This window comes from Myotis yumanensis, unplaced genomic scaffold, assembly GCF_028538775.1.
Source record: "Myotis yumanensis isolate MYYU_CA2020_CCGP unplaced genomic scaffold, mMyoYum1.0.hap1 SCAF_19, whole genome shotgun sequence".
NCBI lineage: Eukaryota > Metazoa > Chordata > Mammalia > Chiroptera > Vespertilionidae > Myotis > Myotis yumanensis.
In genome coordinates, this window is record NW_027223770.1 from 6897518 (window position 1) to 6912325 (window position 14808).

At 43.6% G+C, this 14808-nt stretch overlaps 1 protein-coding gene across 1 annotated transcript in view; it reads left to right on the forward strand.

Annotated features, from left to right (window-relative positions):
- The first annotated feature begins 6794 nt into the window (after nucleotides 1-6794).
- Nucleotides 6795-14808, forward strand: part of MED13L (mediator complex subunit 13L) — a 268233-nt gene continuing 260219 nt past the window's right edge. Inside the window, exon 1 of the mRNA XM_070399748.1 lies at nucleotides 6795-7004. Coding sequence (XP_070255849.1) covers nucleotides 6933-7004 — 72 coding nt within the window. The 5' untranslated portion in view covers nucleotides 6795-6932. The remainder of the gene's footprint in view (nucleotides 7005-14808) is intronic.

Below are 14808 nucleotides of genomic sequence, written 5' to 3' on the forward strand. Positions count from 1 at the left end.
GTGTCCCATATTGCTTGAGGCAGTGCAAATTGCTACAATCTTTGGGGACAGTCTTCCGGCTGTGTTTATTCACAATAAAAACACACATTTATTAACAATAAAAAAGCAATCCTATGTGGGGGGGCTTTATTTTACAGAAATAAAAGTGTCAGGACGTAAGGATATATGGATAAGGATATTGACTGCACCCTTATGTAGAGGAGAAAAATACTAGAAACCACTCAAATGTTCAGGAATAAGGGAATAATTGGATAAATTATGGCACAAGTATTCTATAAAACATACAATGAATAAAAGAAAGAGTTTGATCTGGATCTGTAGGCCTATTGGTAGGTATTTTTGTGATAAACTGGTAAGTGAAAAAAAAATCAGATTGCAATATAATGTGACATGATCCCATTTTCAGAAAATGTTTAAAAACTTCCCTTAGAGCCCTAACTGGTTTGGCTCAGTGGATAGAGCGTCGGCCTGTGGACTGAAGGGTCCCAGGTTCGATTCCGGTCAAGGGCATGTACCTTGGTTTCGGGCAACATCCCCAGTAGGGGGTGTGCAGGAGGCAGCTGGTTGGTGTTTCTCTCTCATCGATGTTTCTAACTCTCTACCTCTCCCTTCCTCTCTGTAAAAAATCAATAAAAATATATTTAAAAAAAAACAAAAAAAAAAACTTCCCTTAGAGCCATAACCGGTTTGGCTCAGTGGATAGAGTGTCAGCCTACGGACTGAAAGGTCCCAGGTTCGATTCCAGTCAAGGGCATGTACCTTGGTTTCGGGCACATCCCCAGTGGGGGTTGTGCAGGAGGCAGCTGATCGATGTTTCTCTCTCATCGATGTTTCTGACTCTTTCCCTTCCTCTCTGTAAAAAATCATTAAAATATATTTTTAAAAAAACTACCCTTAGAAATGTGTTTGAATTGTGTTATCGGGTATGAACACGGGGGAAGGAAAGTAAGGATCCACAGCAATTTGTTAACTTCAGTGATGTCAGTGGGGCAGAGAAGCAAACTCCCTTTTTCTTGGTATCTTCCTATATTTCTTGGTATTTTCTTGGTATATTGTTTGACTTGCTGCCACTAGCATCTTGTTACTTTAGTTATTTGCAAAAGAAAAGAAAAAAGAAATAAAAGGAAGAAATTCAGGCAAGCTTAGGGCAAAGGGGACAAAGCTCCAGGGGATGTGACTGGGTGCTGTTTTCTGTTGTACAAGGATGGACAGGAGACGGTGAGGGTTTTAACGTCTCGATCGCTGACTCTGGGGCCGGGGTCTGAGCTAAGAGCTTTCCCCGTGCTCTGGCTCTGGGAGGTCACTGCACAGGAAGGCATGGGGGTGGCCTGGGTTTAAGTGGCCTGCGCAAGCCTGCACAGCTGGTGGGGGACCGAGCTGGGGTCGGGACCCAGGTGTGTCTCACTCTGAAGCCACACTCTCAACTCCCGCAGTCCACGCCCACCCTGCAGCTGTGCCGGCTTCTGGTGGTTCCCCTCTGGTCCTATTTTTTGCTTCCATTTCTCTCTGCCATTACATGTGGGGACTGTGAAAGGGAACTGACCTGTCACTCTCAGAGCGAGATCTGAGGCTTGTGCAGAGCTTCCGGTGTGAGCAGGAGGCATTCAGACGAAGGGGGGGACACGAAGGCATGAGGCTGCCTCTCAGGGCCCCCGCCACCGGGACCCGGATCCGCCGTCCTGGGGCCTTGCTGTTTCCTGGTAGTCGGTTGATGGTTTTTGTTTTGTTTGCCTTTCATCTTATCTCCTGAGGCCTCCCATCAACTCCCTTTGCTTTCTCTGTTGAGTAAGAACTCTGTGGATCGTTATCAGTCATCTCAGCTGTGCAGAGTCAATGAGTTTCGTTGCTAGAAATGACTGAGGGGTGGCCCGGCTGCCCTTTTCCCACAGGAGGAAACTGAGGCCCACAGAGGTGGAGGCTCGTCTAAGACAACGGGCTGTTCCCCCGGGCTCAGTCTGTGCTCACCGGCCAGGGCAATCACATGCCACACTCTGGCCCTTTCTCTTCTACTGGGGGCCTTGGCTTGACAGCCAAGGAAATCTCTGCAGATGAGGGTTTTTTTTTTCGTTTGTCTTGTGTTGTTTATTTGCTGTTCAATTTAATTTTATGGTGCCATTTGATTGATTATTTTGTTTTCAATTGTATTGATTTGTGTTGTTCATAACTCATTACATAATATACACGTTTGGTAAGAAAGGAAAGGAGGGAGGCAGGGAAAGAAGAAGGAAGGAAAGAAGGGAGGAAGGAAGGAAGGAAGGAAGGAAGGAAGGAAGGAAGGAAGGAAGGAAGGAAGGAAGGAAGGAAACAGTATAGTGACAAATAGCCTTGGCCCGTGTGGGACAGTGGTTGAGTGTTGACTCAGGAACCAGGAGTTGGCTGGTTCGATTCCCGGTTGGGACACGTGCCTGGGTTGCAGGCTTGATTCCCTGTATGGGGTGTGCACGAGGAGCCGATCAATGATGTTCCTCTCTCATTGATGTTTCTGTCTCTGTCCTTCTCGCTTCCTCTCTCTCTCAAAATCAAGAAAAAGGGAGAGAGAGAGGAAAATAATTCCTCTCCCCACCCTGACTCCTGTCTGTGGAGGCGACTGATGTTTCTAGTCTCCTTAACTTCCAGGGATATCACAATTAATAATCTATTTCTGATATCCTATATTACTTAGTACACACAGTGCTAGCTCATTATTTTTAATGGCTACATGGGATTAAATCTGATTGTTAACTACTCCCCAAATGATGAACATGTAGGTTGCCTCCAGTGTGTGCCCTGCAAACAGGGCTATCGTTCATGCCCTTGCACTACAGGTCTTTCTACATATGTACAAGTATTTGTGGAGTTGCTCAAAATTATTAGTTGTTATTGTTGTTGAGAAAGTGCATGTTGATAAAGTGCTTTGGCTTTATACATCTCTACAAGTAGAATTGCTGGGGCATGGGGTATGTGCATTATAAATTTTTATATACTCCAAATTGACACCTAAACCGGTGGTACTAATTTATATTTCCACTGGCTGTGTAAGAGTTCTGCTTCCCTCCACATTTGCCGAAGCTTTTAAAATATTGCCAATACTTATTATAGTTTTAGCGTCTGTTTTTCGTATGATGAGAATCTTAGTGTTCTTGGGCTGCTATAACGAATGACCATAGACTGAGTGGCTTAAACAACAGACATGTATTCCTCACAGTTCTAGAGGCTGGGAAATCCAAGACCAAGGGGCTGACTGACTTGGTTCCTGGTAAGGGCCCTCTTCCTGGTTATGTCTTTGCTTGGGGGGTGAGGGAAAGCAACCTCTCTTGTCTCTTCTTATAAGGGCACTAATCTCATCATGAGGGCTCCACCCTCATGACCTGATTACCAGCAAAGGCCCTATCTCCAAATACCATCACACAGGGGATTATGCTAATCCTCATTCCAGGGTATTTTTTTCCCCATTGATTTTCAGAGAGAGTGGAACATCCAGGGGAGAGAGACACATTGATTAGTTGCCTCTTGCATATGCCCCAACTGGGGCTGGGGATGGGAATGGAGTCCACCACTGAGGTAGAGGTACGTGCCCTTGACTGGAATTGAACCCAAGACCTTTCCATCTGTGGGCTGATGCTCTAACCACTGAGCAACCAGCTAGGGCCACACTGGGAATTCTGGGCTCAACATATGAATTTTAAGGGGACACAAACATTCTGTCCATAGCAATGAGTGGCGCCGAATGTCTTTTAATATACTTAAAAGCCACATGTCTTTTCTGTTCTCCGAACTGTCCAGGTCCTTCGCTCATTTTTCTATTAGGTTGCTCTGGGAGACTTTTAGTGTAGGATGAAGGCCTCCAGGGATGTCAATACACCGAGATATGATGGACTATCACACCATCTCATTGTTCAGGCCTAAGTACAACACCATGCATGTTGATAAAGTGCTTTGGCTTTTTTTTTCTAAACACAGTCACCAATACCATCTCTTAATAGGTACAACATTGGGGGCAGTGGGTCAGCAATTGGGATCCCTGTTTTCACAGAGTAGGAAATGAGGCTCAGGGAATTAAGCAACCGTATTTCCTCTTCACTCCCATCCACTGGGGATACATTCCAAGACCCCCAGTGGATGCCTGAAATCACAGGTAGTATTGAACCCTATAGATACTATGTTTTTCCTAAACATACATACTTAGGATAAAGTTTAATTTAGAAATCAGGCACAGTAAGACATTAACGATAGTAGCTAATAATTTTGAGCAACTATAACAATATACTGTAATTCAAGTTATGTGAATGTGGTCTCTCTCTCTCTGATAATGGGGTTGATAACCAAGTCTACAGCGTGGACACTATGGACAATGGGATGATTCCTGTGGGGGGGAAGGACAGAATGGGGGACAAGAGATTTCATCATACTACTCAAGATTGGTGCAGTGTGCAATTTTAAACTCCTGAGTTGTTGCCGGTTTGGCTCAGTGGATAGATAGAGCGTCGGCTTGAGGACCAAAGGGTACCGGGTTCGATTCCACGTACCTTGGTTGCAGGGTCCTCCCCGGCCTGGGCCCTCGTAGGGGTTCATGCAGGAGGCAACCAATCGATGTGTTTCTCTCACAACAACGTTTCTCTCTGTCTTTCCCTCTCTCTTCCACTCTCCCTAAACATCCATGGGAAAATATGCTTGGGTGAGGATTAACAGAAACAAACAAACAAACAAATAAAACTGTTGAATTGTTTATTTTTGGAATTTTTCCATTTAATAGTTTTGGATTGTGGTTGACCTCCGGTAACTGAAACCACAGAAAGTGAAGCCGCTGATAAGGAGGGACTACTGTATGGGTCAAGGTAACATAACCAGAGTTGCCCACGCCAACTACAGGCACCTGCTCATGGGACCTTCTGGGTTCAGGCGTGGGCTTCGGAGCTAGCTACCCGGTTTGAGCTGCTAATCGGAGAGCTTGGAGATGTCACTGCACTTCTGAGACTCGAGGTATTATAGTCTAAGCACAGTAACAGTATCTTTTTTTATGTGGTTGTTCTGAAGGTTATGTGAAATAATGTATGGATATTCGTTATAACAGTGTCAGCGGGCTGTAACATAGTATCGGCCATGATGATCATACATATGATAACAAACTGCTCATGCGTTTTGCTTTAGCAGTTATCCGTAGCCAAAGCTCCACTAACAGGGGTAAGACTTTTCTTTTGTTACACTCCATCTTTTTCCTGTTTTCTACTCTCCTCTCTTTTTAGTCCAACCCACCTAAAACAGCTGGCTCTTCCGTGTTTGGGGGCTTGTTGATGAAGTTGTTCTGTCCTCTCCACCTTGGCAGGGAGCAAAAGCCCCCAGTGCTGGGAGAGCCTCTTCAGACCGGCACTCCCCTGGACTCCCAGACCTTTATGCTCGCAGGAAATGTTTGTTATTGAATGAATGGAGCCAAGAAGGAAGGAGGGTCTGCTCCCAACACGGCCTTGGTACAGTGCCTGGCGGTGACAGCACATTCTGGCACAGAGCAGGAGCTCGGGAAGGATTGATGCGGTGAATGAATGCATGCATGCATGCATGCACACTGTGGGGTCAGGGCGTGCATGTCTGCCTTCAGCGCACGGTGCCTCGCACACAGTAAGCGCTCACCATAAACATCGCTGGGCGAGGCTGATAAAACCCAGTGCAAGGGCCAGCGAGGCTTCACTGTGCGGGGGTTCGGAGTCCGCCGCCTCCTCCCCGCGTGCGACCTCCGCGAGTGGCTTCATCTCTTTGTGCTTCAGTTTTCTCATCTGCAAAGCGCGGTCCACGTAGTGCGACCTCCACGAGACACTCCCCCGGGCACGGGGACCGGCTGCCTGGCCCCCAGGGAGCCCCCGCCGTGCCAGCCCGCCCGTCTGCGTGGGTCCGGGGCACCCGCCAGGGGACCCGAGGACCTTTCGCTGCGGTCGCCACCGGCGTCCCCGGGGAGCACGGTCGCGTCCCCGAAAGATCCGTGCCCTCCGAGGGGGCGGGGCGCAGTGGCCGCGCAGGGCAGCCCGCGGCAGCCTCGGGTCGCTCAGCCGCCGCCCGCCAGGCAGCCGCGCCGCCCGCACTCCTTTCTCTCCCTCCCCGTCTCCCTCCCTCTCCCGGCCCCGAGAATCTGGCCGCGAGCGGCTCAGCAGCGCCGCCCGCGAGCCGCCGCCGCGCCGCCGCCGCTCCGGCCCCACCCCCGCCCGCCCCGCGCCCCCCCGCGCGGCCGGCGCCCGTCACGTGACGCGCCGCCAGCCAATGGCGGGCCGAGCCGCGGTCGGCGGCCGCCATTGCTGTCAGAGCGAGCGAGCCCGGGGAGGGAGGAGAAGCGAGGCTGACTGGGGAGGAGGGGGGGGTGGGGGAGGAAGAGGAAGGAGGGGACGTCGCTCGGCTGCCGGGGTCGCCCGCTGGCTTCGTCCGCACCCCCCCCCTTCGCGAGTTCGCGCTCCGCAGCGGCGGCGGCTCTGAGGCGGCGGCGGCGGCGGCTTGGGGGCTCGCCTCCCCTCACGCGCCGGCGGGGGCCGAGGGGGAGTCGGTGGCTGGAGATAAACAAGGCGGCGGCGGCGGCGGCGGAGGAACAGGGAAGGCGGAGGCGGCGGCCGGCCCGCAGCGCCAGCCCGGGGAGTCAGCAGCGGCCCTGAGAGGCGGGGAGGGCGCCGGGCCGCGCGGACAGCGCCCCCCGCCGCCGCCGGAGTCGCGGGAGCCGCCGCCGCCGCCGCCGCCGCCCGAGCAGGAAGGAGCCGCGCGGCCGCCGCGGACCCCCCCGCCGGCCCGGGCCCGCCGCCCCCGGCGCGGCGTCGCTGCGGCGCCTCCCGCCCGCCCGCCGGCCCTCGCGCCCTTCCCCGGCGGCGGCGGCGGCCCGGCCGCCCCGCGCTCCCCGGCGAGGCGCCGCCACCCGGCCCGGCCTCGCCTCGGACGCCTCGCTCCGACATGCCCCGCTCTGGCGGCCGGGCTCGCGGAGGATCATGACTGCGGCAGCGAACTGGGTGGCGAACGGGGCGAGCCTGGAGGATTGTCACTCCAACCTCTTCTCGCTGGTGAGTAGCGGGGCGGCGGGGAGGGGGGCCGGGCCGGGGGGAGGGGGTCCCCGACCTCCGCCGCCGACCAACTTTCTCCTCCCGCCGCCGGGACTTCGCCCCTCCCTCGCCTCTCCCCGCCGTTCGCCTCTCGCTGATTCTCCCCCTTTTGGATCGTCTCTCCCTCGCCCTGGATCCCGTCCAGTGTTTATCGGGCTCTTTAAAAATCGTTTGTGAGCGCGGCGCTCGGCGTGGCATTTGCCCGTGGAAGTCCCGGAGCTGCTGGTTCTGGGTCGCACTTCGAACGCCCCCCCCCCCCCCTCGGCTGCCGTCGCGCACCCCCTCCCCTCCCCTGTCCCCCCCGTCTCGCCCCCGGAACGTGAAAAGCTTTGCCTGGCGCTGCCCGCGTCCGCGATAAGCAGCCTTCTCGCCCCTCGCCCCCCCCTTCACCCCCCCTTGTCGGATCGGCTGCCTGGCCGCCCGCCTTTTGAATTTTTAAAAAAATTCCCATAATGACACCTGCAATTTCGCCCGAAAACAGTTGATTGAATGCGATTGTGTCAGTAAAGGACTCTCGCACCCGAAGCTCCCGCGGTTGTAAACATGGACAGCCGCCCGCCTCCCGGGGCTTACTACGCCGGAGAGCCGTAAAGCCATTACCCGGAGCCGACGGAAGGTGGAGAACGCTTTTCCCTTCTTTCTCTCCTCCTGTGTCTTCTAAAAACTGTTTCCTCTACCCTAACAAGGAATCCACACACAGACACACAACAGCAACAAGCTGGGCGGTTTGATAACATCGCTTTTATCTGCCTTCGCCTCTCTCGCGCTCGCTCGCTCTCTCTGATAATTGACAACTTTTCCTTCGGATTTGAATCGCCTGCCTTAATCTTGAAGCAGTTAGGGTGTCAATTGTTCTCCTGGAAGCCTGGCACCCGACGATGGCATCTGGGTTCACCGAAATTAAACATGTATGGGGCTCCAGCAACTCTTCCGCGGCGGTGGCAGTGACATTTGGTGGTAAATGCCATCTTTGCTTTTTATTGGGTCGTATTACCTTGCTCTGAAAACATTCACGTTGTTAAACCTGGCGTTTAGGCTAATAATTGCAGTGCGTGGTCTTTAAACATGTGCTTTGTGCATGAGTTACTGTATGTATAGTTATGTGCCCGAGACACGACGAATTTGTTTAAATATTGAGCAAAGATTTGTAAACAGATGTAAGGCAATTATGTTTCCAGCGTAGAATATAATTGGAAAATTGGCTGAAACGGTTTGTTTAATTTAGCCTTAAAAAAACAACTTATTTTAAGTTGTGTACCCTTTTTGGGGGGGCTGCCTTTTGGACAGCATGCATTTTGGAAATTGTTTTTTTTGTAACCTCTGCTGTAGATAAAAACATTGTTTCTTCTTAATCCTTGTTTGTACTGGATAAATAATTTAGTGTTCAAATTGTAATTGGCTACATTTAATTATAGATAGTAGCATGGATGCTTTTTTTCTTTGAGACTAGTGGAGAAATACAAATTCTTGCCAACTTTTCAAATGTGTTATTTTATTAAATATGTTTCATTATGCAGATAAATCAAAACATGCGATTTTTATCTACAAAGACTGAGTGACACAATATCCTTGCTTTCATTATTGTGAGATCATGTCAGTTTTTCCCCCCAACATTTTTATTAAGGCATTTAATCTTAAAATTCAATTATAAGTTGTGATTCTTTCTCTTAGTGCTGTGATGGTTTTCCCTTAATCTTTTGGTATATGGGAATAAAGCGCATTTTGCTTCCTTTTTTCTCCCTCTCAGTCTATCATTTAGTATCAGTCAGGTTCTGGGACTTTCATAGATTAGCAAATGTATTGATTAAGTGGTATTTAAAATGGTTTTTGTTTGGCGTCTGGTGACCACATTGACACTTTAACAGGTAATTAAAATAACCAAGTAGACCAATATTAGTGAAGAGAGATCTTCCAAATTACCATATATCATGCTGACTGGTAATGGCTCGTGTATATGTGATTGATTTATATACAGTAGGTTTTGTAGATGAATGAAAGTATATTACATGTGTAGCCATTCTTTAGGATATGTCACTTTTTTATCTCTCTTTTTTTAAACCTTAAATGAGGATTATAATGTTATAGAGATAAGATGCTTGAGATTCTTTTGGAGAAACAGTTTTGTGGGAGAAGGATTATTTTGCTTTATGACCAACTAAAGGTTTGTGCTTTGGGCATTCCTCTCCTGAACCTCTTTAAACCAGGAATTGATTTTTTTTTCTTTTTAAAAACAGAATTACTCTTTAGGTAGCAACTTGGAAATGCAGAACTGCAGGACTGCATGGGGTGAATTTTTTGAAAAGACTAAAGTATCTACATTTTCTTGTATGTGGAGTGAATAAGATGCTAATTTAAAAAATACTAGTCTGTTAGAAAGCTGCTGATAAATATAAATTTTTTTTGAAAATTACATACAGCAACAACCTGGAATATAAAAAATGTCTTGCCTAAAGCACATTGTATAGAATAGTTAATTCTAAAAGGATAAAATCATCACCTGGTCAAAATAAAGCATGCATTGTAAGAACTCTATGTACTTATTAATAGCATATATTTTTCTTTTTGGCCTGAAGCTTTTTGAACAAAGTATTGTTTATGGAGAATTTAACTAGACATTCATATTAATTGAAATATAAGCTAGAGATTAAAAGTCTGTACCATACTGATCACCCACCCACTTTCTATTTCCTTGAGTTGTTCATTATGGTTTAGCAAACATTGATTTTGCAATCAGGTGCCTTAAGATTTTTGTTAGTCCTTTACTTATTTTGCTTTCTGATTTTTCTACTGCATCAGTTTCTGTGGTATCAAATTTCCTAAATTCTCTGTCAACCCCTGCCCCCTTTTCTAATGTGAAAATGCCATTGTGTATACATGATATGGGTCATTGTATGTGTTTCTTATTCCTACTGTTGTGAGATTTGTAGCTACTGCATTAAATACATGCATGGCTGTGCCTTTGTGACTCAAAACTGTTTTCTCATGCTGTCCATCACATTTCTGGGAGACTTGTTATATAGTCACTCAGTTATAATTCAGTTAAGTGTGTTAAATCTGTCTTTTTGGAAAGTATAGCAATAGTGCACCCTATGATAGTCAAGCCACCCTTGTGGGAAGACACATAATTTCCAGATATAAGTATATCTTTAGTTTTGTTTCTTTAGTTATGTTTCTCTATTGAGATGATACGGAGAAAAGCAATTTTGTGTCCTTTAACTAGATTTAAGTATATACTCTTTGACATGAGGCAGTCTAATTCTTAGGCATGTATATTCTACATTCATGATTTATTTGCTTAGAATCTCCCTGACTATGGGGTAATTGGGTGATATCAAATTCTTCCTCCTTGAATTGAAACGCACATAAACACATTAGTAATTAATTCCTATCAAGGATCATTAATTCTATATTTTAAGTTGTTGGTGACCTTTTTACTGTTTTCCTTAAGAGATTTATTTTTTTGCAGAAAGAGAGCATAGTTATAAACTTTGAGATCTATTCTTTTGAGTTAGAACCAAATGGGGAGGACTGTCAATTGAAAATGAGGAAAAGGGAATGATTTCTCTAATCTTCTCAAGTGCCAAAATATAAACACAGGGTATTTTTTTCATCCCAATTTCCTATTTTAGTATTTACATTTAAAGCATCTTTTCTCCCCCCATGATGGTTCATTTTCTTTAATGAAAATGTTTATAACTTGCTAATGTGTGTTTTCTGCTTAGCCTTTTGTTGTTAGTAGCACATGGTGTTACAGTATTTATATATTTTTAATAGCAATAATTGCCACACAGTAATAATAGTTGCCATATAACCTCCAATTGCTAGTAAATATTTTTAAGTACATAATAGACAGCAATTTAAGGCATAGTGTAGCAATTTACTGGACCGTTTTAAAGAGCCATTTGTACGTGTGATGGGTTCATAATTTTAAGAGAAAATAATGTACTCAAGATTTCTATGCTATATGATATTTTGCTGTGTTATTGCTTGAAGTGCTCATTGAGAGGAAGTTAGGTTGGGTCTGTTCTTTGTGAGAATAAAGGTGGTGGTGGTGGGGGGTGCCTTTAGGACAATTAGTGTTAATATTGAGTTTTTGCCAGGTGCTTAGATAACTTAGCATTTTCTTTGGACTGTTTTGGTCATATTTTTCATGATTGTATTAGGTATTTATTAGGAAAAAAAATCTCTTCAGGCATTCCTTTGAGTAACATTAAGGTATAGTGTGGATTATATTAATTACTTATGAAAAAATTGATTCATCTTTTTTGTTCACTGGCTAATTTAGCCTCCTTAATTGTGAGTTAATGGTATTCCTCAAACATTTTCAGAGCTCTCCTCTGTTCTTGAGATTAGTAAAAAGATACACTGTCACTAGTTTGTACTATATGCTATAAATTATGATAACTATTTGCAGAAGATAAGTACATTCTATAGTTCTATTTGTCAAGTTATTTAAAATTAAGATGAAACTCAATGTAAATAGTAATAAGGTTGTTGATTTGGATTTTTGTTTCTGGAACAGTTAATTCAACTGTCCAAGTTTGATTCAAAGATAGACTGGATATTTTTTTTCAAATGATTTGAGTTATTTTTGATAGAAGACAATAACAATGTTCTCCTTCTTTAAACTAGTAATAGAAGGTGCGCTTTTTTCTTCCTTAAAGTGGATGATACATTTTTTTTCACAGATGCTAGCCAGTGAGGGAGATTAGACAAAGTTTATGAGAAATAGTAATATAGTTGAATATTAGGTTTTATAATTACTGAACTGTGCATTGCAACCATTTGTTAGAAGTGGAGAACAATGATTTCTGCAACATGCTATTAGTGTCATTTGTTTAAAATGCACTGTGTGCCAATCTGCTTTCCAAACTATGTGTTGTGTAGTGTTAGCTACCAGAATTTCAATGTTGTCATTTTACTTTACTATTTTGAGAAATTACATTTAATGCATTGCAAAGTGAGTTAACTGGGTAGTCTCAAAATGTGCTGTGGGGAATAGTTTAAAAAAGAATTCACACACATGCATGTTTGCTTCATAGAACTTGCTTAGAGTTTTGAAATTAAAGAATCAATATTTGTAATGTGTTCTTGGAATTTAGGGCTTTTTTTTTTTTACGCTCTTGAATCATTTAACTTCTTTCTAATCCTGTTCAGATATTTCCTTTTATAGTATGTCCTTTCATTGTTTATTCAAAAGATTTGAAGGTGTCAGCTTTGTTCTGTTGGGGGAATTCACTTCATAACCTAGGGGGGATGATTTTCCATTAATCTTGGTAAATATTAACATAAATGAGGAATTGTAAATTCAACTCATTTGCATGAATAAAATATGTATGCTTGCCCAATTTTTGTTTAGTATAAAGTCACTGTACATCAGCATAGTTTTCTATATTTGCATTAGTTGTTATAAACATAGCTTTAACTTCTGTAAAAATGTTGTGATTGGTGTTTATTTCAGAGATAATTCTACTCCACTATATTGTTTTGTTATTTGATTTTTTAAAATCATCTGTAGTATGGAATAGATTCTATCCTCATAAATTGGCTATAGTAGTCTTCTCTTATAGGAACTCCTGGTTTACTCGCATTTATGTTAGCATGTTTTCGTTATTTTTGTTCGAGTAAAGTTATTTTCCTTTTTTTAAGCTAATAATACAACTTTCAGAGTACATTTAGGTTTCAGTCTGAAAAAAGGAGAAAGATGACTTTTTTCCTCTCCTTTCTGGATGAGATTTAGGAGAATCAGTTGTGTTCAAAGGAAACTGTTTTGCCATTGGCATTTCCACACTCTGGTTTATTATGTGTATTTATGAATGTTTATTTTCTCATTCTAGGTGAATGGTGGTAGAATCTTATTAAAACTGTATTTCTACTACTGTGAAACAGCACAGAGCCCTGGTTGACAGCTCTCTACATTTTGTACTTTTTCTAGTACAGTGAAATTCCATTATTGTTAACGGAACCTCCTGAGTTGATTATATTGAAATTTCATTTGTGTCTTTATTTTGCATAGTTTAACTTTGCAGTGGTAACTTAAAAATGAAAAGGGGGAGATAAAGAAAATTAGGTATATTTGCAGGTAAATAGCTTTTTCTCAATCTTTTCTAGACCTTTTTACTATAATAAGTCTTAATTTGTATTAAATTATTGCATTAATTGGTTACATTTAAGACTTTTTTTTTAATCGTTACCAGAAGACACTTTTCCATTGATTTTCACATCCACTGGTTGCCTCCTGCACCCTCCTCGACCAGGGCCAGGCCTGTAACTGAGGTACATGCCCTTGACCAGTACATGCTCTGTCCACTGAGCAAAACCAGCCAGGGCCATTTGATATTAAAATTAAATTTGAGGTAATAATTTGTTTAAAATAAAATATAATTAATTGTGAACAGGAATTTTATAATGTTGAGTGAAAATTTCAAAGACTGATCATCTAAAAGGGTGTGACTTTTTTTTTTTTTTTTTACCCCAAAGAACATTGATAAATTCCCGAGGAAGTATTTTTTACATAAGACACACGAAGCTTCCTCACATAGTGTCACATTATTTCATTTCATTAAATAGCAAAGGTGATTAAATCCATCTGGGCTTAATTTGAGAGCTAATAAGTAAAGTATTCAAAAGAGTATAATTGGTGTGTAAAAACATTTTGTGTTGGCAATTCTCATGATTGCATTTTAATGTCCTAGAGAGAGATAAGGGAAACCTACATTATCTAATATATCTAACTCAGGAACCACCTCATAGTTTTTGTTTTTTAACATGTGTATATGCCTGGCACAATCCTGCTCACCTTAAAAGTAGGTCAAATATCACTTCCTCCGAGAAGCTTTCCCTGACTCCCACAGGTAGAACTAGTCACTCTTGCTCCTTATGTGTATCTCCTTCTATATGCCTCTGATAAGTAGATGAGCTTCTGTAGGGCATTGACCCTGTCTAAATCATCTTTGCATTCTCTTCATAGTTAGGTGCTCGTTAACTGTTTGTTAAATTAATTAATTGCTGGACAACTATTTTTTTTTTTTCTTCATTTTACTCCCTAAGGGAGTTTTCATTGCCCATTTAGGTCCTGATCATAATTATTTTTCTTTGAACTTATTTAGATGTTTAGCTCTGTTCTGAATATCTAGGACTTATGTACTGTGGCTTGGTAATATTTTAGATGAGTTCTAGAAAATCTTTATTAAAGAGAATCCAGCTGATCAAGAGATGAGGTATGCTTATCATACCTCAAAGGAATAGGAATTCAGTTAGTATTTAGATTTTCTATATGTTAGGCAACCTATAGATATTGGAGCCTGTTGGAGATTTTGTTTGGGTCTTGATCCAAAATTCCCTCATTTCCATATTTTAAAGCAGTGTAAGAGGGAGGGCTTTTGCTCAACCTTCAGTTACAAGATTATTGTCCATGAGCCCAGTAATATGGGCAGTGAACTGGTAATAAGGAAAGTTGAATGGCATTTAATTTTTTTATGAGTGACTATTCAGATCAGGTTGTTCACATAATGTTTTTATTTTTTGCCTCAGTTTCTCCTTCTGTAAACTTGACAGAAATATGGAAGGCAGGAAGTGTGAAAAATCACTTTGAGTACCTTTTAAGGAAAGCACTTTGGAAGACTTGATAATATTCTTTAATAGGAAGAAACTTCTAGCAAATTACAACTAAAGCTTAGAGTAGCCTTAGGCAGTTTACCAGGAAGTTGGAGTGGCAAAATTACTTGTGTTAAATATAGTAGTTAAGCTGTATTTGTTCTTTTTT